Source organism: Felis catus, chromosome E2 (genome assembly GCF_018350175.1).
Source record: "Felis catus isolate Fca126 chromosome E2, F.catus_Fca126_mat1.0, whole genome shotgun sequence".
Taxonomy (NCBI): Eukaryota; Metazoa; Chordata; class Mammalia; order Carnivora; family Felidae; genus Felis; species Felis catus.
The window spans coordinates 47,766,170-47,790,316 of record NC_058382.1 but is presented as its reverse complement, the minus strand read 5'-3'; the positions used below and the strand labels follow the sequence as shown (position 1 = coordinate 47,790,316).

At 43.8% G+C, this 24,147-nt stretch overlaps 1 protein-coding gene across 22 annotated transcripts in view; it reads right to left on the bottom strand.

Moving 5' to 3' along the window:
- Positions 1–24,147, bottom strand: part of LOC111556221 (zinc finger protein 23) — a 141,299-nt gene that overhangs the window by 31,785 nt on the left and 85,367 nt on the right. For 5 of the 22 annotated variants that reach the window (XM_045046972.1, XM_045046974.1, XM_045046964.1 and 2 more), the window contains exon 1: positions 3,788–3,901. Coding sequence is in view for 14 of the 22 variants with exons in the window: in XM_045046938.1 (XP_044902873.1) it covers positions 3,788–3,901; positions 4,448–4,574; positions 14,737–14,775 (280 nt within the window). In the remaining 8 variants the exon portion in view is untranslated. The other 17 variants (XM_045046941.1, XM_045046950.1, XM_045046945.1 and 14 more) reach the window with 17 other exon arrangements.

The following is a 24,147-nucleotide window of genomic DNA, read 5'->3' as shown; positions in this document are numbered from 1 at the left end:
ACCTGAGAATTATGCTAGAAACAAACTAACATCAAAAATTATAGGGCCTTTAAAACAAACAAACAAATAAACAAAAAATAAATTATAGGGCCTTTAGAGATTACAATTCCAACCCCCACATCGGACTGTTAGCAAGAACAGGCTACTAAAATGAAAGTGCCAAGTATCACACAGAGAACAGTTGAGGAGAAACAGGGTATTGGTATACACAGCACACATTAGATTGCTTCCTAAGCTTTTCCAGACTCCATATTTTTTTAATGACTTCTCTCTAGTGTGTTTAATCTTCTGACCTTATCATAGTAATAGGCCTACAAAATATCAAAGGCAAAGGGCCCAAGAGCAAGTGGTGACCCTGGAGCTGGCAAGTACAAGAGAACAGAGTCAGGATACAAAGGTGATGCATGAACTGTTCTTTTAAAAAATTCATACCCTGCAAATGTCCCAAAAGACTGGAGACACTGAGCATTAGAGGCACTAGGCTGTGGCAAGACAAAGAAAAAAATCACACTCAGAGGTTCTTAACTGCAGGACCTCACCCCTAGAAGTTATTAACTGCAGGTCCATAGATGTCAATGAATACCCCAAAACTGCTGACAATTCCTGTCTTGTCATCAGACTCTCACAAAAGTCTGAATCTCAAAAATGCAGATATTTTATATGGAAAGTGAAGAATTCAGTTTACTTAGATACATCAAGACTGCAGAGCAGTCCTTCTCATATTAGCAAAAGGAAGAGAAACAGCCACCTATAAAACGGCATTTGTGTTCCAAAAGACTGGATGCCATTTTACCTAAGTTCAAGTCAATCTATTTTATAAAAAATGTTAGACTAATTTTAACATTAATCTGGGTTATCTGGGACTCATCTGCTCATTAATCAAGTTCATCCTTTGAGTGTGAGTTAAACAAGTAAGAACCCTTAGGAGGAAAGCAGTGGGAGAGGAGATGTCAGAGACTGAAGCAAATGGGAAAACCAGTAGTCTGGAAAAGGGTGATCATGACAACGGAGATCTGGTGGTCTGCTCTCATACCCTGCCTCCTTCTTGCTATAAAACCAGGACTGAGCAATCAATGACCAAAACACTCTATTTTCCTGCTACCTCATACTCTGCAATTCATCTGGATCAAGTTCCCCATAGCAGTTCTTCTAAGCAACCACATTCCTAGGTCTCTAGCCATTACCCCCACCTTCCTGCTGAAAGAACACAACTGCCCAGATGCAGTGGCCTCAATGTCTTTCCCTTCCATTTCCACACCCACTAGTCCCAAGCCATCCACTGCCCTCTCAAGTCACACTTCCCAGTCACCCCAATGCCATGTCTTCCCCTTCCCCTGCTACACTACTCTACCAGCTATATCATCCCTCCTTTTCATCACCAACCTCCTTCTGCAGATCCTCAAATCCACTTGACCTGAACAATCTTCCCTTCACATCCAGCTTTTCTTATAGTAGTGTTTAATCAAACTGCCTACTCATTAGTTGAGAAATTGACATCATGTCAATTTTTTAAATGAAATTAATTTTTTAAATGAAAACAATTTTTTAAATGAAATACACTAGCCTAACATAGAACAGTATTCACGTACATTGCAATGCCAAGGTAAATGTTGTTTCTTGATACTCCAGTCTCAGAGTACATAGTGAGGGTTTTGATGTAAAATCTAATACCCCATGAGGCTCATAATAAAAAAAAAGTTTGACAAACATTTGATAGACTTATATTCCGTTTCTAAACTTACCAAAATAAACTTATCTAAAGTGCTGCCTCAATTTTTTCATCTCCTACTCCCTCCCTCTGTGCAAAATACCTATCCTGAAACTCCTACCTCTGGCTTCAGTTCCATGTTCCCTCATAGGGACCCTCCTCTGCCTATTTTCTCTTCCCTCTCTCTCAACAAAATTAAATAACCCTTAACATTTAAGATTCAGCCCTTTGTTCTCTCTGAGTGTCATTTCAATTAAAACTCTGGTAGAGTACACTTGCATCTACATCTGTAGACCTGACCTTTATCTCAGACTCTACACTTGCCTTCTCCATGGCCTGCTCTGGCCATCCACTTACACATATTCTAAAGGAACCTCAGACTCTACGCTCACATCTGAATTCACACGAATTAAAAAGCTCCTTTTATGTCATGACTTCCCAGTGTTATCTGAGTCAACTCTCCTCTTTGATGACCAAGTTTTGATAAGATCTGGTCGATTGTAGCTCCACACATACTCTTTCCTCTTTCATTTTTTTTTTTTTTAAACTTTTTAAGTAGGTTTCATGCCCAGCACGGCACCCAACACAGGGCTCAAACTCATGACCCTGAAATCAAGACCTGAACTGAGATCAAGAACTGGGACGCTTAACCCACTGAGCCATGCAGGCACCCTTCCTTTTCCATTTTTGCAGTGCCACTATCCCCTATCCAATTCACTCACTCAAAAGTTAACTCTTGACATATGGTAATAGTTTAATAAGATTTTATTCCTTCAATTTCTTTCAGACCAATCCGAAGCACATACTATGTTAATACTTTGCAAATGCAACCAAATATGGGCCTGTGTCACTAGAGGCAAAGTCACTGTGACAGGGGTCACTGCTCCTGCTGCATGATTGGTTTTACCTGCTCTGTCATTTCCTATTCCCATGCCCTAAGTTCTTTAGGATAGAGCCTTCAGGTCCACCACAAACTCTGCAATCTAGATTTTTCACACAAAGTTCGATGGGTAAGACACCCCACTATATTCATCTCCATTGCTGGCTGAGTAAAGGGGGTGAGGGTATACTGTAAACTGCCAGCCCCAAATTCTAGGAAGTCTCGCTTAGGTTTGAGGTCTAAACCTCAGGCTCTTCCACTGCTTACTAGGATAGACAAATATTCCAGAAATACCCATTTTAAAATATGCTCTCCACTGGGGCACCCGGGTGGCCCAGTCGGTTAAGCATCCGACTTCGGCTCTGGTCATGATCTCACAGTTTGTGCATATAAGCGCCACGTCAGGCTCTATCCTGACAGCTCAGAGCCTGAAGCCTGCTTCAGATTCTGTGTCTCCCTCTCTCTCTGCCTCTCCCTGCTTGTACTCTGTCTCTCTCTCTCTCAAAAATAAACAAACATTAAAAATAAATAAATAAATAAATAAATAAATAAATAAATAAAATTAGATTAAATATGCTCCCCCGGTGATTGTCCTGCATGTTAAACTGCAAAATTCTTCACAATGATTTACTGGATCCTCGATTGCTTTTCTCAAGCCAGATAATCCACCTTCTTTTTTTCCACATGGGATCCACTGTAAGAAGTCAAATTTGGCACATACAGCCTGCCACTGAAGAAGTTTACCCGAGCTTCTACATGGGAATTCCTCCAAGTTCTCCTTCTGCTGTGCTCCCACAGCCCACTACTACATACCAACACGAGTACTTAACACATATTCCCCCCAGCTCTTTACATCTGTCTCCATAGCATGTATCATCCAGAACTTCTTAAAACAAAGCTTGGCACACGGCAAGTGCTGAAAACTGCCCTTGAACAAATCCATCCTGTCCAAAGAAGGAGGACTACTAAAACAGGAAATGCTGAAACTCAGAAAAGAGTAATGGATTCAAAAATTGCATGAAATGATTAAGAGGAATTTGTTATCTTGATAAGAGTTAAAATTAATGGGAAAAGTTTCATATTATTACCTATTAGGAGAAATAATCCATTTTATTTAAATCCTTCCAAGCATGGTTCATTTTAAAATACACTGCTCTCTCAAGCTCTATAGGTGCCTGTTCTCAACCTGCCTCGCTTACCTTCACAGATGTCTTTGGTCCTCTCTGCAGATAGGTTATCCTGTGCCTCCAGGCCCCATGGCAAATTCCCTGCCTCCAGAAGCGAGATCAGGGCAGGTCTGGGAACTTGATATCCTGAAAAGGGGAGAAAGTGGTACCTTTCAGACATATGTCTGCTGTGTCAATATAAGGAAAACCCTAAGAGCCTCCATAAGAGTAAGATCTGCAGAAGAGGGCTCAGAATTGGGGAAAGCCAAGATTCTGATAAATAAGAAACTGAGCATTTATGACCCTTCCTACTCAAGAGTAGGTAAGTTACTGAGATCCTACAAGACATATATGTAAACACAGGGAAGGGGTCACACCCTTCCCTAGATGAACTAAGAATTTAACTCTGGCAATGGAAACTAAGTATTCCTTACTGCACAGAGCCCCTGGGAGGATGGGATGTACTCTTACCAGGGGACAGCAATTCCATACATTGGGACCAAACTGATCCAAGATCTCTCCCTATCCACCAACCTTTGAAGTGGGTCATTCAGTCTCAGCCCTGGAGCCACACACTGGAGGATACCAGAGACAACCACTCCCTTTCCACACTGCACACCCAGCCTATTAGGAGAAAACAAGGAAGGAAACAGGAAAGCATACACCTGAGTCCCAGGAGGAAAGCAACCTTACCCAGGGATGTCAAGTTCCCATAATTCTCCAGCATCACACTTCTGTACAGGGCCTTCTGTCCAGGAGAAAGACCAGTCCATTCTGTCCCAGTGAAGTAGATAGCCACGTCCTCAAAGGTCACCAACTCCTACAACAAGAAGTTCCTGCTGCCCCAGAGCCAATTCTCTGACTCGGCCTGGGTACAGTATGAGGGAGGGGTCCTATTAGGGATGACTAATGAGAAAAAGTGAAAGAATTGGATGTTAGACCATTGAATGACTTTCTACAACCAAAAACCTAAAACTTCTCTAACAGAAGAGCTTCCATTAGGACATAAATTGTACTATTATAAAACACAGTAACATTTCAAAAACCTTAGAAAGCTTCCCATCAATTGAGCTTCCTAAAGCAGTTTCTTTGGTTTTGTAACTACTTTTAATCTTTTATTGTTATACCTACAAATGGACATTAGCTTCAATTGGTCTAGACACCCACTCACAGGTGGCATGCCAGGACCTGTTTTCCCCTTCACTGCCTCAGTGCCCAGCTAATCCATGTGTTCCCAGATGTGTTCATTCTGCCCCAAACCTCAAGCCTACATTAACAAGAATAATTTCATGGTTTGCTCTGATGAGCCATTCTCATCTAAGCCCCATCTGTGCTTGAAGAACTATCCTGCCTGTGCTCAAGAACGTCCAGCAGAGAAAGCTTAGCGCCGCCTGGAGCAGTCTATTCTGACAGACTTCCTGATGTGTCTTCCTGGGAGAATATACTTCTGGAATCAAATTGCTTCTGGGCAGCTCTTTTAGCTGCTTTTCTTTATACCTCCAAGACAATCTATAGCTTCTACCAACCAAGTCTCATGATTTTTCAACAGCCCCAGTTTCCCTTCTCTGATGGCCCTGAGGCTCTATCTTCCCAGAAAGTTCTAGCATCTGGTTTAGATCCTCTCTATACTCCTCAGACTTTGGTATCAAACTGGTTACCTAAACATGCAAAGAATATCGTCCCACCTTCTTATGCCTCAACTGATTCTGTGGATCCCCACCTTCCACTAGTCCCAGCACTGCCTCAGACTCCCTGGTGACCTAATATGTCTGACCCACCAACTACACCAAATTTATCTTCAAACCGAAACTGGCTCCTTTTCTAAATCATATAAACTAATTGGCACAGTGAGCAACAATTTTGTTTCCCTACCTCAGTTAATGGTACCAATCTCAGCCCAGACTCCACTGGAAACCTGAGATTTCACCCTAGACTAACTCGCCCCCAATCACTGCTCATTTCTGGCATGCAGTTGGTAATCAGATCCTGCCAGTTTCACTGCCGAAATATTTCTACAGTCCAACTCTTCTTCACCATCACACAATCAGTACACTAGTTCAATAGCTGGGGGACACTTAAACAGCTCCAATTCCAGGCTGTCCTGCACTGAATCCATCCTCTGCCAGCACATAAAATCATCAATTTAAAATGGCTCAGGTCATGATCTCACAGTTCATGAGTTCGAGTCCTGAGTCAGGTTCTGTGCTGACAGCTCAGAGCCTGGAGCCTGCTCCAGATTCTGTGTTTCTCTCTCTCTCTGCCCCTCCCCAGCTTGCACTCTGTCTCTCTCTCACTCTCTCTCAAAAATAAACATTAAAAAAAAAATTGTTTTAAATGACACCCTGGCGTGCCTGAGTGGCTCAGTCAGTTAAGCGTCCAACTCTTAATTTAGGATCAGGTCATGATCTCCCGCTTCGTGAGTTTGAGCCATGCATTGGGCTGTTTGGACAGTGCGGAGCCTACTTGGGATTCTTTCTCTCCCTCTCTCTCTGTTCCTCCCCCAATTTGCGCTCTCTCTCTCTCAAAAATAAATGAACTTAAAAAAAAATTTTTTTAATGATAACCTGACCCAGTCAACTCAATGACTTAATGAGTCACCACTAACCATAACAGTGGTTCTCAAAGTGTGATCCCCAGATCAGCAGCAGCATCAAGTGAGAACTTTTTGGAAAGCAAACTGATAGGCCCCACTGGACAGCATTTTTGCTTCAATGAGCCCTCCAGGTAATTCTGGAGCACACTAAAATTTAAGAACCCAGGACGAGAGGATAAAGTCCAAGCTCAGGAAAATGAACTGCATCAGGTGACAGGCAGACAGTGAGAAGGAGGCACAAGACTGTACACAGAGAAACTAACTGGAATGCTCTGCTGACAAAATTCCAGAGAAGGAATGACAAACCCTGAAAAATGGAAATACAAAATACAGGACAAGTGGAAGAGATAGCAGGCAGAAGGAGCCGGACTTGGTGCCTCTCTAGAAGTGGTATCAAGGGAGAATAGGGTCAACAACTGCTCAGCAATCCGGAAACTGAGTGGTCAGAACAGTGATATGGTGGTACCAGTGACTCACCAGTACTTACAGAAGATCAGAAGAGGGTGGAAACTATATGGAAGATACTGTTTGGATTAAAGTCAGGGAGAGGGACCTGCCAGATGTCAGAAATCCAAGACTGGGACTTGGGATATGCTTCATGGATGCTAAGTCACTGGATAAGTAAATCCCAGGATGAGGAAATGGTAAAGCAACACAGCAACTCACCAGTCCAAAAGTGAACCACAACTCAAGAAATCAATTTCCTAGTCCCACAAATGTAAGGTACTTAATGTTCACTTTACAGATGAAGTCTGTTAAGACACAAAGAGTTTAACTGATTGGCTCAAGACCACTGAGGCCCGATGGGATCCCTAAATTCAGGTGACCTGCCCTAATGCAGATTTGACCTAGTGCAGATTTTCCGTATCATAGTCTGCTGCTGCCTCACCTTAGTCAGCAGCACTGACCTTAAGGAGGATATATTTTCCTTGATTGTAAAGCCCAAACTTCTTTCTTTAGAAGGACAAATACTATAGACCCCCTCTTCTTATCTTCCTCCTACCAGCCCTCTTCTCCCACCTCCTAAGAATCGTGCAACTTCATTGATCTCGATCACTCCTACTAACAGTGGATACTTCTACCATCAGCCCAAGTCCCTCATTCTCACAGATCCCTCCTTTGTGGTCCCTACTGAACCAGTTCAGCAGAGATCCTTGGAGTACAGGAGGCTGTACTTCTGATTCCCTGGACACTTTCTCCAGCCAACGCTTGTAGGACTCCTGGCTGCTCAGCCCCTCACCATCAACTTTCTCCCCAACATTCAGTCCTACTAGAAAGACTCAAGAGGTACTTTCCCGCTGATTTGGTTCTAAGAGTCTTGCCAGAATTATCCCTCTCATAACCCATTTCCTTCAGATTAGATCTCTCGAAGGTTGCCCTGAGGGAGTCATAGCTCACCTGGTGCCAGGAGTTCAGGGGCATGGCTGCCATCACCTGGGCTCCCTCTCAGTGAAGGGCAGAGGCTGAGGGAAGAAACAAAGAGAACCATGAGTGAGCTTGGCCCAGTCAAAGGCTCTCCTTTAAACCAACAAACCTGCTTGCCAGTAATAATACCAGCCATCATTTACTGAATGCCCACTGGGTAAGTGGCATATATTTCTTCTTTCAATCCACACTATACAATGAAGTTTGAATGCTGAGGAAACAGATTTTGAAAGAGTAAGTAACTTGCCCTCAGGCACCAGAGCAATGCTGCCTGTCCTGCATAAGACATGAGTACAGGGGGAATAGGAGTACACACAAGCAAAAAACAAACAAACAAAAAACCCCAAAGAAACAAACAAGTAAGCAAACAAACTAAAGCAAAACCTAACAAGAGGAAAAGGAAACCCAGACCTTTATTTTTTAAAAATAAACTTTTACTGAGAAACATAACAAGTTAAAAAAATAAGTTTTGGGATGTAAAATACACACCCCTTCATTCAGTCTTCACTATAATCCTCTGAATTTTCTTCTCCCCAAATGAGAAAACAAGGCTAAGAGAATAATTCTCTCTACCAAGGTCACAAGGTAGTGGATGAATGAATTTGGATTCCAAACCAGATCTGTCAGAATTCCAAAGGCCATGTTCAGTAACTACATTAAATCACTTCCAATCATAATCCCAACAGGATTTCTTTTAAAACCTGATAAAGTGATTCTGAAATTAATATAGAAGGATAGAGTCACCGAGAAAATTCAGAAAAAGAATCAAAGGGGAAGTCTTCCTTTTCTTGGACCTTGGGGCAGGCATCTTTTTGCTCATCACTCCATTCTGGGACCCAGTGATTACCAAAACTTATTAGCAAAGGACCCTGAAAGGCCACCTCAACATGCCAAAATGGGTTATTATTTTAGTTGTACCCCCTACAGACACTGTATTCTTGCTAAGCGGTCATATTCTGCCCCAAAACCAGCATGTTCCCTAACTTCATTGCATGCTGTAATTTCCTGCTGGCCTTACATTATGCCACCCTTCTTGATTTAGCCATTCTGGCCTTCTTTCCGTTCCCTCTACGATGCTAACTCGGGATCTTTATACCTGCTGTTGTCTCTGTATGAACTACTCTGCTCCAACCTTAGGATCTTTTTAACGGATACTCTCTGCCTAGGATACTCTCCAGCAGCCTGACCCTTCCCGCAGGTAATGCCAGGTCATCCTTCACATCCTCTACAAACCAAGTCAGCTCCCCATGTTAAACACTCCACTCATACTTTGTTCACTTTCCTGTATACCACGTCTCCCAGATAGAGATTATACTCTTGCATTTATTTGTGCTTTCTTCACTCAACATTTATGGTAGACTTCATTCATTCCAGGCCAAGTGTGAGATATAGTGGAGACAGGGGAAAAGGGTGTAACCCCTTTTGTCATGGAGCTCAGTCTGAAGGAAAGGCACACATTAATCAAAGAATCTCATAAATAATTGTGATTACTGCCCAGGGAATCTATCCTAGATGGGTACATTTAGGGATAGGAATTAACTAGGTTAAAAAAAAAAAAAAAAAAAAACCACCATGTTCTGGAGGTGAATGGCCAGGAAGGCCGTAGCAGAGCCGAGGAGAATGTGCTGCAAAACGAGCGGATACAAGTCGCGTAAGAGGACGCCATGCAGGGCGTTAGTCTTCGACCGAAAGGCAACCGGCCGCAGCCGGTGGGTTACAAACAGGTAGAGCGAACTGGTCAGATTTAATGACTACGTGACTCCCGTTAAACGGAAAGCTCCCTGAAGGCGGAGCCCACGCTGGTGTCCCCTACAACTGCATCCCGGGAACCCGAGCACCAGCTGGCCTTCGGCTGCTAGGTCAGGAGTGGCTGGCCCAATGAGCAGGGCTCTACAGCTGCGTCTGGAGCACGGGGCGTCTCTTTTCCAACCGCCGCCTCCTTGTCCCAGAGCTGGCGCCGAGGGCCGGGGCGAGCGACGGCACCCGAGCGAGGGCGGCGCTGGCCCGCGAGCGGCCTCCACTGGCCTCCTCCACGGCTTCAGGGACCAAGGCGGCAGCCTCCTCCGGCGGTGACGGGCGCGCCGCTAGCGGAGACGACCGGGCGAACGAACCCACCACTCACCTCAGAAAAGGCGCAATGTACGGCGTAACCGGAAGCGCGTCACTGCGGGGCCGCGGGGCCCGCGTCTCACGTGCTTCCTCTCTAGGAAGCCAGAGCGCGCCGCTCAGTGGTTCTCTGGCTTCACACCCCAGGCCGGGCGGGCGGGCGCGGCTGGGACCGCGGTCCTCGGAGACCCGGTAAAGGAGAGGCAGCTGACCGGGGTTTTCCCTGATCTCTAACCGAAATGTAGCATTTCCTTCAATTATGTGTTGGCAACAAACCCCAGTACCATCAGCAGGATCGTGCCTTTGTCACCAATAGAAATCACAGATACTTTCATATCAGTCAGTTAAGCTCAGTCAGTTAAGCATCTGACTCTTGGTTTCAGCTCAGGTCATCTTAAGTTCGAGTCCTGCTTCAGGCTCCACAATGAGAGCACGGAAACTGTTTGGGATTCTCTCTCTCCCCCTCTCTCTCTGCCACTCCCCCATTTTCTCTCTCTCTCTCAAAATATATTTAAGAAATTAAAAAATTATAAATTAGCAATATTGATTCAAGAAGAAATAGACAATGTAACTGGCTCAATGCCACAGATAGAACTTACAAAGTAGTAAACATCTCTTCTCTTCTACTACCCCCAACAAAAGCAACTGGCCCAGCCAGCTTTATCAGGTGGATTTTTTTTTTCCAGATTTCCAAGGAACAGATAACTGTTAGGCTTCTGAAACTGTTCCAAAGCACAGAAAAAGAACAGCCTCATAGCTACTTCTAGCAATGCTGTATGAGTCAATTCCCAAATCTGGAGAAAGATGGAAAAATGGATGAACCTGGTCACCTGAACCTATCATTGTGGCAGAGGGAAGGAAGAGGATAGATGGGCTAGACTAGACCACGAGTACCACCCTTGCAGTGGGGAACAGAGCCACACCTATACCACAACAATTGTTGAGTGAGGGAAGAGTAGCTTTCCAAAAAAAGGAAGGCAGTAATTACGATGAAAAGGGGGTAAAAAATGCTGGGAGGCCAAAGGAACCAAGGTCCAGGACAGGCTTCTCCCTAGGGTGGGCATACTCAGGATGATGTAGCTGAGAGGAAGTCCTAAAGGTTTTCCCACACTTGAGACACTCGTATGATTTCTCTCCACTGTAGATTCTCTGATGCCGACTTAGTGTTGACTTAACAGTGAAAGTTTTTCCACACTTCTTACCCTCATAAGGTTTCTCCCCAGTGTGGATTCTCTGGTGTATAACCAACTCAGAACTACTGGGGAAGCCATTTCCACACTCCTTGCAGAGATAAGGTCTGTCCCCACTGTGGATTCTTTGGTGCCTGATTAGATTGGCACTATTCTTGAAGGCTTGCCCACATTCTTCACACTGATAGGGTTTCTCTCCAGTGTGGATTCTCTGGTGCCGAATTAATGAAGAATTGCCATTAAAGGATTTCCCACACTCCTCACATGGGTAGGGTTTCTCCCTAGGGTGGATTCTCTGGTGTGTAACATAGTAAGAAAAAAAGCTGAAGCATCTCCCACATTCCTCACATCTGAAGGGTTTCCTTGCACAGAAGATTCTCTCATCCTTTCTTTTAATATTTTTCGTTGTGGAGATTTCCTGGTGTTTCTCCAGTTCACATGTTCCTGGAAATTCACTTTCCCAAGAAACACTCTGTAGCAGCCCACGTGATATCATCACATTTCTTTCTTCAGAAATTCCCTGTGTTGATGTGGACTCACTGTCAGTGTTGGTCTCAGCATCTGACATGAGAAATGGAAGACACATGCCACCTGAGAATTATACTAGAAACAACAGCGCACTGAAATTATAGGACCTTTAGAGATTACTATTCCAACCTCCGTGTAGCCTGCCAGAAATATAAACCTATTAAACTGGAAGAGCTAAATACAACAGAGGCCGAAAATAGAAGCTGTGGAACAGGAAATGAGATTTTGAACCCAGGTCACTACACTTTCCAACAATGAAGACTACTTCCTAAGCTTCTTCAGACCTTCATATCCCTATTAACTTGTGACTTCATAGTACTTAAATGCTTGAAAATGCTCATGGAAGAAGCAGCACGGGATCTAAGAACAAGAGGCAACACCTGATGGGCTACAAGAGTTGAGTGTATGCCATCTAACTGTTAGAAATGGCTGCGTGTGTGCTGTTGTTGGAACTCAAAACGTGTCTGCTCAGCTAGTCGGAAAGGGGACAACTTGCTTTGAGGCAGGAGACTGCACAATGCCCCCTTTTTCATAGTGAGGAACAGGAAAACCTCAGGTGAGAAACAGACAACAATAACAGCCTGTCCAGTGACATTTGTTTTTCCAAAGACTGGAAGATGACATTTTAATTAAGTTTGTTAAAATTCGATCCATTTTTTTTAAAACTGAGTTCAATTTCATATTTAAGTGTTGATCTTTATCAACCTGTACACTTGTTAATTAAACATTAGTATGCTAAAAGCAGATGTTAGCATTTTTGTGCCTTTTGCACAATAAAATTATGTGCAGAATGCTTGTTTATCTTTCCTTTTCTTTACAAATTAGCTGTCCTTGATCTTAAACCACTAGAACATAAGCTTCAGGAGAGCAGGGGCTTTGTTTTATTTCTTGCTGTATCCTGGGTGTCTTGAGCAATTCTTGGCACACAGTAGGTACTAAATAAATAAAATAAATGATTGAATAACTGCTACTCTGTATACACAAGCATACAACTTATATACTGCAATAATAAAATTATTATGGCTCAAAAATAATTGTATCTATGTTATAATGGCTGATCTACTTGTTTTGGTTAATATTTCCCTTTTTCAAAATGTTTTTTAAGATTATTTATTTATTTTGAAAGAGAGAGTGAGCGGGGAAAGGGCAGAGAGAGAGTGAGAGAGACAATTCCAAGCAGGCTCCACGCTGTCAGCACAGAGCCTGAGGCAGGGCTCGAACTCACCAACCATGAGATCCTAACCTGTTCCCAAACCAAGAGTCAGATGCTTAAGTGACTGAGCCACGCAGGTGCCCCTGAGAAGTTCTATTTTAATAGGGAGTGGGGGTTATCTACCAAGTTCTGTGTGTGTGTGAATTTGAGTGGGCTTCTTCAGAAGCAAAGGGCTGGGACACAGGAACAAGGAGACAGATGAAACTGTGAACAGCAAAATAATCTGAAGCACAGTGACCAGAATAATGTGGAACCTGGAAGTCAATTCTCAATTTCTCTTGCTGTTTGGTAAAAAGCAAGTGTCACATTATCCGGATTAGAATAACAGATGACAAGGAAACCCTTCTCCTTCCCTGACACCCTAGAACCCTATCATTCGACTGATCAGGTTCCCCACAGCGGTTCTTCCAGGCAATCACAACTTTCCCTAAAGCCCCACCTGCTCCCTTACCTAACTCTCCAGTCACTGCCACCTCTTCCTCACTGGGAAAACCAAGACGGCCTCAAAGGTGCTCCTCAACCTCCTCGCGCTCCACTCCCACACGGTGGCGCCCACTTCCCACCTTCCCTTTAGGGCTGTGCCTCTCCTCTCCAGGCAGCTCTTCCCACTCCTCTAGGGGAGCTCAGCAGGTACTTCCTCTCCCTTCTCCCCTTTCACTTCTTCTTACTTTCGCTATTCAGGTCCAATGGAGGGTAGTTATCTTTCCCAGACTAGCTTGATTTTTCTTTTTAATTGGCTGAGAACCACTAGTGGGTCATGAAACAGATGTAGCGGATTGTGAGCAGAAATCTTTCACTCAAAAATAAAAATATTTTATTTAACCCAATATATCCAAAATACTGTTTCAACAAAAAGTCAACATAAAAATTATAAATGAGATCACTTATACTTTTTTTGTACTAAATCTTCAAAATATGGTATTTTATACTTTTAGGACATTTCACCTTGAATTAGCCCCCCTTCAAGTGCTTAAGAGTAATTTAATAAAGCACACATAGCTAGTGGCTACCATGTTAACAACACAGAAGTCAACAAAAGGAAGTCCTACTTAGGCTTTCAGTCCTAAGCCTCATGTTCTTTTTCTTTTTAAAGTTCATCTATTTTGGGGGGTGGGTTGGGGCAGAAAGTGAGAGAGACTCCCAATCAGGCTCTATGTTGACTACTGATCAACACAGAGCCCGACGCAGGGCACCCCCTAAGCCACATGTTCTTGAACGCTAACTTAAAAAGAAGAATAAATGCTCACAGGTGGACCTCAGAAATATCCATTTTAAAATAACACTCCCCAGGTAATTCTCCTGCACATCAAACCATGAAGCTCTTCACAATTTTATGGTGATATACATGATTAGGGTGTAGTGATATCTCACTGTGGTTTTAAATTGCATTTTCCTAATGGCTAATGTCAAGCATCTTTTCATTTCTGTGTTCTCTTTGGTGAAACATCTCTTCATACCCTTCACACATTTTCTAGCCGCCTGTTTGTTTTTATTGCTGAATTTGAGAGTTGTTTATATACTCCAAATTCTAGTCCTTTTCCAGATATTATATTATGCCAGAAATTATATTGGATCTTTTATTATTCCCTTCCTCCAGCCAGCCTATCTTCCCTTCCCACTCCTTCTGCAATGCGTTCTTACATGCTGAACACAGAACACATGGCCTGCCACTGAAGGAGTGTTACCTGATCTTCTAAGTAAGAAGTCCTCTAACCTCTCCTGCTGTGTCCCACAGCCTGCTGCGTATATACCACCAGCACTTAACACATTCTCTCCGTTTTAGCTCTCTACATCTGTCTCCATAACTAGTATCCTCCAGAGCTTCTCCAAGAAGTTCCATTTTGGCACACAGCAAGTGCTCTAAAACTTGCAAACCATGCATCTAACAAAGGACTGTGGTTGATGGTTCTAAACCTGTCTCACCTACCTTGACAGACATCATTGGTACTCTCTGCAGGTGGATCATCCTGTGTCTCCAGACCCCAAGACAAATCCCCTTCCTCCAGAAGTGACATCAGGGCAAGTCTGCAAACAGGGTATCCTGCAAAGGAGGAAGAAAATGGTGCTGGAGGGGAGTTCGCGTTAGTGCTCCTGAGGTACCCTGTAACCTTGTGTCTACAGTCGGAGGAGGAAACCCCAAAGCAGCTCAGTAAGGATAAGGCCCACAGAAGTGGGTTGGAGGGTGGGGAATTTTTGATCAAGAGGAAACTAAGCATTTGTGACCTCTTCGTAAAAAACCATGCAGAGTTTGTCCGTGAGATCCTGTAAGACATTGCAAGCATGGAAAAGCAATGAGGGATGTCTTCCTTAGATCACAGGGAGAGCTGAAGGCATGAACTTCAACAGAGGATGTTTCTTTCCCACAGTGCCCTCCACAGAAGCCCTATGATGGGGACTGTTCTCACCAGAGAATGGCCAAACCCACATTAGACCCAAAGTAACCTCAGACTTCCCCCTCCATCCCTGCCTGACATATTCTGGGGCTGAGGGTTTAGGAATTTTTGCCCCTGCAAATATGTGAAAGGTTGTGAGATTCGTGTCACAATCCACCCTACCCTTGTCCAATGAGTCTGAGTCCCAAAGGCAAAGTGGCCTTACCCAGGGAAGTTAAGTTCCCATAATTTGTCACCATCACTTCCCTGTACAGGTCCCTTTGTGCAGAAGAAAGGCCAGCCCATTCTGTCCGGGTGAAGTAGATAGCCAATCCTCGAAGGTCACCACCTCCTAAAACAAGAGGTTCCTGCTGCACCAGAGCCAATCCTCTGGCTCAGAGCCAGAGTGTGGGGCCCAGGGGACAGTGTAGGGGCTGAGAGAGAGTCCCGTGATGGGCAGGAAATGAGGAGTGACAGGACACAGCCCTGAGTGCTGATGAATGACCACACCTATAGCCAGCAACTCCAAGACTGCCTTCACTATCAGAGCCTCTTCTAACTGCACATGAGACTATTACAAGAGACAATGTCACAACACAGAAAACTAAAACAGAATATCTTTTACAAATTCACCCTCCTGAAGTAAACCCTCATCATTTCTGCGCATGCTCTTCTGGTCTTTCAGATACTCCATGAACAGATGATTGGACTCCAACTGTACCTCTCATGGTTGACATCCCTCAATGTCCCTGCTACCTGTCCTCACTTTACTGATGAGAGTCCAGCCCATCCATCCTGCTCTCTGCACTTACCCAGAGTCCTGCTGTGTGTCCACATCTGTCTGCCCTACCCCAATCCTCACACCCACCTACTGGGAACAGTCATGGTTTGTCAGAAAGGGCCCTGTTCCCTGAAACCTTCACCTGATGCACAACCTGGCTGTGCCACCACCCCTCCACCCTTAACAAAAGGGGGCTGTCCTGCCCCTGCTTGAGCCCCTCCAGCAGAAAGGACTCTGGTGTTGGAAGAGTGTCCTCACCTCCAGGGAGTCTTCCTAGGACAAAGTGTTTCCTGATTCTGCTTCTAGGTGGCTCTTTGGCTATCTCTCTTTATATTTCTCAAATATTATGTCCTCCATCAACCAAAATGCCTACCAGCCCAAAGTCTTCCTTCTCAGACAGCACCAATGTGGTCCTTCTCGTCTCCCTGGTGCCTTCCCCTTGTGGACATGATCCTCCCTCCAAGGTCTCACATGGTCCTGGCATCAGTCACATGCCTGCCTCAGATGCCCTAGTGATCTACATGTCAGTTATGTTCCTGACATGTCCAATTCTGAACTTGTCACCCTCCCTAAAATGGCTACTTCTAATTCATATGACCTGCCTAGTACAAGAAGAAACAAACACTAAGTGCTCAAACCTGATGCTGGTCATTATCTTGATCCTCTGTCTCAATCAGTAGCACCACTTTCAGCTTGGTCTTCCTGGCTGGAAACCTGAGCATCATTCTCAACTATCCCCCTAGCCACTGCTTAGTTCTGGTAAGCAATCAGCAATCAAATGCTGCCAATTCTATCCCCTAAATATTTCTTGGATCTGATGCCTATGCAACATCATTAATCACCACATAATTCAAGTCCTCAGCAACTGTCCTTTGGACCAAGGCAATGGTCCCTAACTCCAGGTTTATCACCCAAGTCCACCTTCTGTCCAACACCTATTACGATCTTTGTAAAATGCCAATCTGACTTCAACTCTCTGGGTTAAAGCTCTTAGATGGATCATCATACAACAACAAACTCAAATTCAAGAACCTGAGCCTGAGCTCTATAGGCAATAAATGTCAGATGACAAGAAAGCCCAAGACAAGACAAAGGAAACTAGTGACAGGCTCTGCTGACAATATCCAGGAAGGGGATGATAAAATCAGGAGAACCATACAAAGAAGAGACAAATGGTTGCTGAGACAGGAAAAACAGGATTTGGATTGAATGGACAAGGTGACAAAGGAGACTCAACAGTCAATAATGACTAAAAATCTAAAAATGGTGACCAGGGATGGTGGCATGGGGATACTAGCAATTGGCAGAAGTGCAGGAGGAATGGGAGGGGCAAGGGATACAATGAGTTGTGCTTTGATGTGTTGAGATTAGGCTTCCAGGCAAAGCGATATTAGCCAAAAGGAACCCACAGACAATGGATGATCTGGGAACGGTACTTGGGATAAGATCACAGATGCTGAGATGTGACATAGAGAAGTCCCAAGAAGAAAGAGCCCATCAAGCAGCACTCAACAACCCACCACCCTGCAGAGCTGAAAGGCACCTGGCAGAATCTTTTTCCCTAACCTGGAATGAATAGCATTCCTGCCATCTGACAGATGAGGTCAGCTGAGGCACAAAGAGGTCAAGTGATTAGCTCAAAGTTACAATCCCCTGGAGGGCTGATGGGGAAATTACTTTGAAATTTCCTATCACCTAGTACCACGTTTCATATTGCAGCATGCTGCTTCCCTCAACTGACTCTCAAGATAGACATTCATTAAAAAAAAAGAGAGAGAGAGATGGACATTCACGTGCCCTTCCTGAACCAATTCTTGCGTCACTGATCCTGAACCCCCAACTTCGCTCTCTTTTTGGAAGACAAATGGTATAGGCCCCCTTCTTTTCTTCCTCTTACCATCCCTCTGGTCCTGCCTCCCAAGAACCTTGCAACCTTGTTAATCTTGAACACTGCCACCAAACACTGGATATCTCCACCATCAGCCTGAGTCCCATATCTCACGGATCCCTCTGTGGGGGTCCCTACTGAACCTGGGGGCCCTCCAGCTCAGCAGAGATCCTGGCAGTGCATGAGGCTGTACTTCTGATTCCTACTCTCTCTAGCCATCTCCAGCCATTGTTTCCTGCACCCTGGAGTCTCACTCTGTCATCATCAGCTCTCTCCCCGAGCATCCAGTCCCACTGTGAGGATGAACAGGGGCATCTGCTTTGGCTCTAACGCTTTTGCCAGAATTGACCCTCTTATCTCTCATTTCACTGAAATAAGATTTCTTGAAGGATCTGAGGGAATCTCAGCTCACCTGGTGCCAGGCCTTCAGGCGCATGGCTGCCATCACCTGAGCTCCCTCTCAATGAAGGGCGGGGGCTGAGGGAAGAGAACCAAGAGTGAGATTGACCCAGGCAGTGACTTTCCTTTAAACTTGCAAGCCTGCATTAGCTGCTAATAACAACTGACATTTACTCTACCTTGCAATGTGCCAGCTTCAGAGCTCAGCACTTTCCATTCATTATAGTACTAGCAGATATGTAAAACTATTGTCCTCATTTTGGCAAAAAAAAATAAATGAGACTTAGAGGGTTTCAGTAATTATCTTAGGCCACAAGAGCTGTATTCATAACCACTAGGTAGTGCTATCTTTCCTAGGTAAAACAATACAGTGAGGCAAAAATACATACAAACAAAAGCAAAACAAATCAAACCTTAAAAAAAAAAAAAAAAAGCCAAGGGAGCACATGGGTGGCTCAGTTAAGCATCTGACTCTTGATTTCGGCTCAAATCATGATCTCATGGTTTTGTGAGTTTGAGCCCAGCTTTGAGTTCTGTATACTGACTGCAAGGAGCCTGCTTGGGATTCTCCCACTCATTCTCTCTCTCTGCCCATCCCCAGCTTGTGCTCTATCTCTCTAAATAAATTAAAAAAAAAAAAAAAGCCAAGAATAAACTTAATAAAAAACATTACAAGGGCACCTGGGTGGCTCAGGTCATGATCTCACAGCTCATGAGTTCAAGCCCCACATCAGGCTCTGTGCTGACAGCTAAGAGCCTGGAGCCTGCCTCGGATTCTGTCTCTCTCTCTGCCCCTCCCCTGCTCATGCTCTGTTCTCTGTCTCAAAAATAAATTAAACATTACAAAAAATTTTTTTAATATGAGAAACATAGCAAATTCATGTAAAGAAAATAAAAAATATTACTGAGAAACATAAATGAAAAGGCAAAACATGATCCTGGATGGAAACAATCAATATTAAACTTTTTGTAAACGCTGACCTTCCTACAAACTAAGATACAAATTTAGTTATAGCTTCCTTTCATTAAGAGCTTGTACATGCTCAGCACCATGCTTCAATGCTTTATACACATCTTCTCATTTAACCTCACAATATTCTTTTAAATGAGATTTAGGTTTTTGGGTCATTCCCCACCCACCAACCTCTCCAAACAGATGAGTAAACAGAAGCTAAAAGATTAAGGCAATTCACTAAGTTCACACAAAGAATAGATGGTCAAACTTGGATTTTATGCCAAGTTTGCCAAATTTCAAGAGCCATACTTGGTTGTTTTTTTGTTTTTGTTTTGTTTTTCTAATTTTAGAAAGAGAGAGAGAGTATGAGCGGGTCAAGGGGACAGACAGAGAGAGAGAGAGAGGGAGAGGGAGAGGGAGAGAATCTTAAGCAGATTCCACACCCAGCTTGGTGCCCAATCCCACAACCCTGGGACCATGACCTAGGCCAAAATCAAGAGTCACTCAACTGACTGAGCCACCCAGGCACCCCAGGTAATTCTTTTTCTTACCACACACATGTACTACTATTTATATTTGCTAGGTAGTTCAATTTTATTTATTTTATTTTTATTAAAATTTTTTTTTAACATTTGTTCAGTTTTAAGAGAGACAGAGTGTGAGCAGGGGAGGGCCAGAGAGAGAGGGAGACACAGAACCTCAAGCAGGCTCCAGGCTCTGAGCTGTCAGCACAGAACCCGATGCCAGGCTCAAACCCATGAACCGCGAGATCACAACCTGAGCCAAAGTCAGAGGCTTAACCGACTGAGCCACCCAGGTGCCCCTAGGTAGTTAAATATTAAAACCAATTTTTTTCAATGTTTATTTATTTTTTATAGAGAGACACACAGAGCAGGAGCACGGAAGGGGCAGAGAGGGAGACACAGAATCCACACTAGGGTCTAGGCCCTGAGCTGTCAGCACAGATGCGGCTTGCACTCACAAACCGCGCAATCACAACCCTAGCCAAAGTTGGACACTCAACTGACTTGGCCACCCAAGCGCCCCTAAACCCAATTTTTAAAAGTTCCAACTTGAGGAATTTATCTGAGATGTGTCCAAAGACTTCTGCTCATAAGCATTCACCACAGTTATTTCTTATATGAAAAAGGTACAAAGTTAAATATCCAACAATTTGGTACAAATCAGAAACAACAAAGTAGTCATTAAAAATCACGCTGTGGTGGGGTGCCTGGGAGTCTCAGTTGGTTGAGTGTCCTACTCAATTTCCACTCAGGTCATGATCCTAGTGTCATAGGATCAAGCCCCATGTCTGGCTCCATGCTGGGCATGGAGCCTGCATAAGATTTTCTCTACTCTCTCTTGCTTGCCTCTCCCTTGCTTGCACTCTAAAATTAAAAAAAAAAAACAAAAAAAAACAAAAAAACCCACAAATCATGCTGTAGAATATTTCACAACATGGGAAAATATTCAAATGCAGGTGAAAAAATTTCATATTTCAACTTTCAAGTGTGTAAAAATCATACATATGTACTTATATCTACAAAACCATTCAACAGATAAAAATTTAAAACAGTATCTCTGAATGGTAGTCTTATTGATGATTTTTATTTTTTCTTTCTGCCACTTTATTTCCCTAATTTTTTAACTAGAAATAGAATTAGTTTTTTAATTAAAAGAAATGTCATAACACAAGTATTAAATGGCTGAATGGGTCCCAAATATGTCCTAGCATATGCTGTTCCCCCTGCCTCTAATAACCTTTCCCGACTTGCCCCCTTTCTAACCTGTTAACAACTCCTTTTCACAGCTTCAGATCTCAATTGGAAAGTCATATCCTGGAAGATCCAAATTAAGTCAGATCTGCTGGACATGTATTCTTTTCTTATATCAAGTATCTTACACTGCAATTACAAATATATTTGCTTGCCCTCTCCGTCAATGTTTACTGAGGTATACTCTGTGCACGGGAATTTGGTTAGCACTAGGGATTCAAACACAGGAAAGAAACTTCTTGTTCTCGTGTGACTTGCACTAAAATAAGTGTGAGGTTACAACTGTGTTAAGTGCTAAGGTATATATGGTGGTCTGCAACCCCATGATGATGTCAACAGTGCTACTGAAAGCAGGGGGAATGCCCTAACCGAGGAAGACTTGAGAAGTGGAATTAACTAGCCCACAACAGCGGCGGCGGGGGCTGAGGGACATACTGAACGAAAGAACCACGTTTTACAAGGCCAAGGAGCCTGTAACAGGGGAAGGGGAGTGGGCTGCAAGGCCGAGGATGAAGAAGCTGCGGGACGCCAAGCCAAGAGGGCCCGTGAATACTCGGAACGTGCTTCTGCCCAAAATCAATGGGGTCATTATGAGCAGGGGCAGAGGTATGATCAGAATTTATTAATATCCACTTCCCCATTGGGCTGAAAGTTCCCTGCGGCTGTCTCACTGATTGCTGCATCCCCGGAACCTGAACTACACTGCACTTAATAAGCGCTCAGTGGGGTAACGGACCAGAACTGTAGCATGTGGGTCATCCGAAGGGGCTACATTTTCCACTGGCGGCCCACACCCTCAACCCCCATTTCCTTATGCGGTCGCGGCGACGAGTGAAGGGAGTGCGGGGAAGGGTGAGACAGCTCGCAGACCGCCTCGTTCTCCTCGGGAGCCACGCCATCACCCGACTCCATTCCAGGTAGGCCTCCCCCAGAGGCCTCGGGAATCTAGGAGCAGCCAGCCTGGGGCGCGGGACAGAAGGCTCTCATCCTGCACTCACCTCCCGCGGCCCGCGGCTGCCGGCGGACCGCTGGCATAAGGCAGGAGGCGCGCCAGAAGTGCGTCATCGCCCGGCGCGTCTCTCGCTCCGCGCTTCCTTCCCTCTAGGATTCTGGCGATTTTTCGGGTTTCTTCCGGTTCCCTCTGGGCCGACCCCTAGGAGGAGGCAGGCGTCTCTCTCGGAGGAGCTTGCGGTCGCACAGCCTTTCAACCTTCCCACCGGGTAGAGGAAACCAAAGGTCATCCTGGACGAGCGCTAGCATCTGGGGATTCTCTTATTTGGCGGTACACAAGCTGGTTCTGCTCATTGGATCAAGTTGGATTTCAAATTGTAGATCTATCGAGTTTTAACTGCAGTGTGAAAAATGGATTTAAGTTAGGCAGGAGAGCAGTTAGGAGGCTATTAAAAGGGCTTAGGCACAATAATGAAGAGCAGAGGCAGTATTATTCATAACTCTGCCGTTAACATTTATTACAAGCTATTCTGCAACGGGAATCAGCTGTAACTACAGACACACACAAGCACGGTTATATGAATACATTTACTTAGCCTTCTAGATGTACCTCTTTAGATATTAATCATTACATATTCTTAATTTCTTATTACACATCATCAGCGCCCAAACTGCTCCAAAATCGACAATGTTTATTCTGTCTTAGTGCCCTTGGCTTGACAAAGAACAAAATGTTAGGAGATTTGCCTTCTTCACCCCCAAATCTATTATACCACTGAGGGAACTGAATCCTAGGAAGATGAAATATCAGAGATCTCACAGTGATGTAGGAGGCTTCTTGGCTATCTTTGCATTATGACCCTGACTTTTATCTCTCATTGCCCTAACTCAGTCACTGAAGCCTTAACATCACTTGGGCATCTGCAAACGCTTCCAGGCCTACATCTCCATAGACAGATAAATAGCAGGTCCTGATGAGGTCTGACTATAGGCTCTGTGATTCAGTTCAAATTCAAATATGTAGTAACAATACAAAGGGAACTTTGACTCTAGGCAGACTTCTGCCTAGTCTATTGCTCTGATACAACCAGGCTTCTAGCTGGTAACTACTCATGTTCTTGGAGCCTCAGGAGATGCACTTGATGAAACTTTTAGTGAAACAATACAGACACACACTATAGCACAGTTTGACAAAGAGATGGAAAATACAAATGAAGTGAAGAAACATGAAGAACAAAATCAGAATATCCATTATACAGCTAATAAAGATCCAAAGGAAGAGAATAGTAAGTAGGAGAACAAGTGATGCAGATATAGGGAAGTGGGTACTCGTTTGTTCTTGAGAATGTGAATATACTGATGTTTGGAGAGCAACTGGGGAATATCACATAAAATTGACAATGCATATGCACTAGGACCCTGTAGGTTATATTCCTATAACCTTAAAAACTTGCACACAAGCACATGGAGGCATATGTAATATATATATATATGTATATATGTATATATATATATATACATATATACATATATATATACACACATATATATATATATATGTATATATATATAAGCCCCCAAACTTTCATTCAATTTTGGTCAAAACTTTGTTGATACCATAAATCACAAGTAACAAGGGTATTTAATGATAAATCTTAAAGGAATGAACATTCTTATACATGCTTTTGAGAAATCAATGCCTATGTTTTTCTGAAGAAGCACTTAAAAATATTACATACCATTTACCTAAAGGCATTAAAAAGAGAAGCGTTAAAAAGAGAAGTGTTAGCCAGATGGGATGCCAGTCTAGTCTGAGTTCAATCAATGCATACTATATGTGGTAGATACTGTGGAGTGGCTCACTTAACATCTTTTCCAGCCTTCTTCTGATGTGCCTTTCTATACTACAAGATGGAAAGCTAAACACCAAATCTCCCATATTCTTGTGGCTGGGCTTCTGGGTAGGTTCCACTGATAGATGTATTCATGCAGGATTAACTTTCGTGATTCAAATGATGCAGTTCACCACAGAGGCAGCATGGTTCAGAAGCCCCCAACTGTTATCTAGAAGGCAGTTTCAAATCTATTGCAGGAATCATAGCATCTTTGACCTTTGATGGTATAGACCTGCAGTGTTGCTGTGGGAGTCATTCCCAGAAATTTACCTAAAATTTATTTCTTCAACCTCCCCAATTATTTTATAAGCTTCTAAAACCA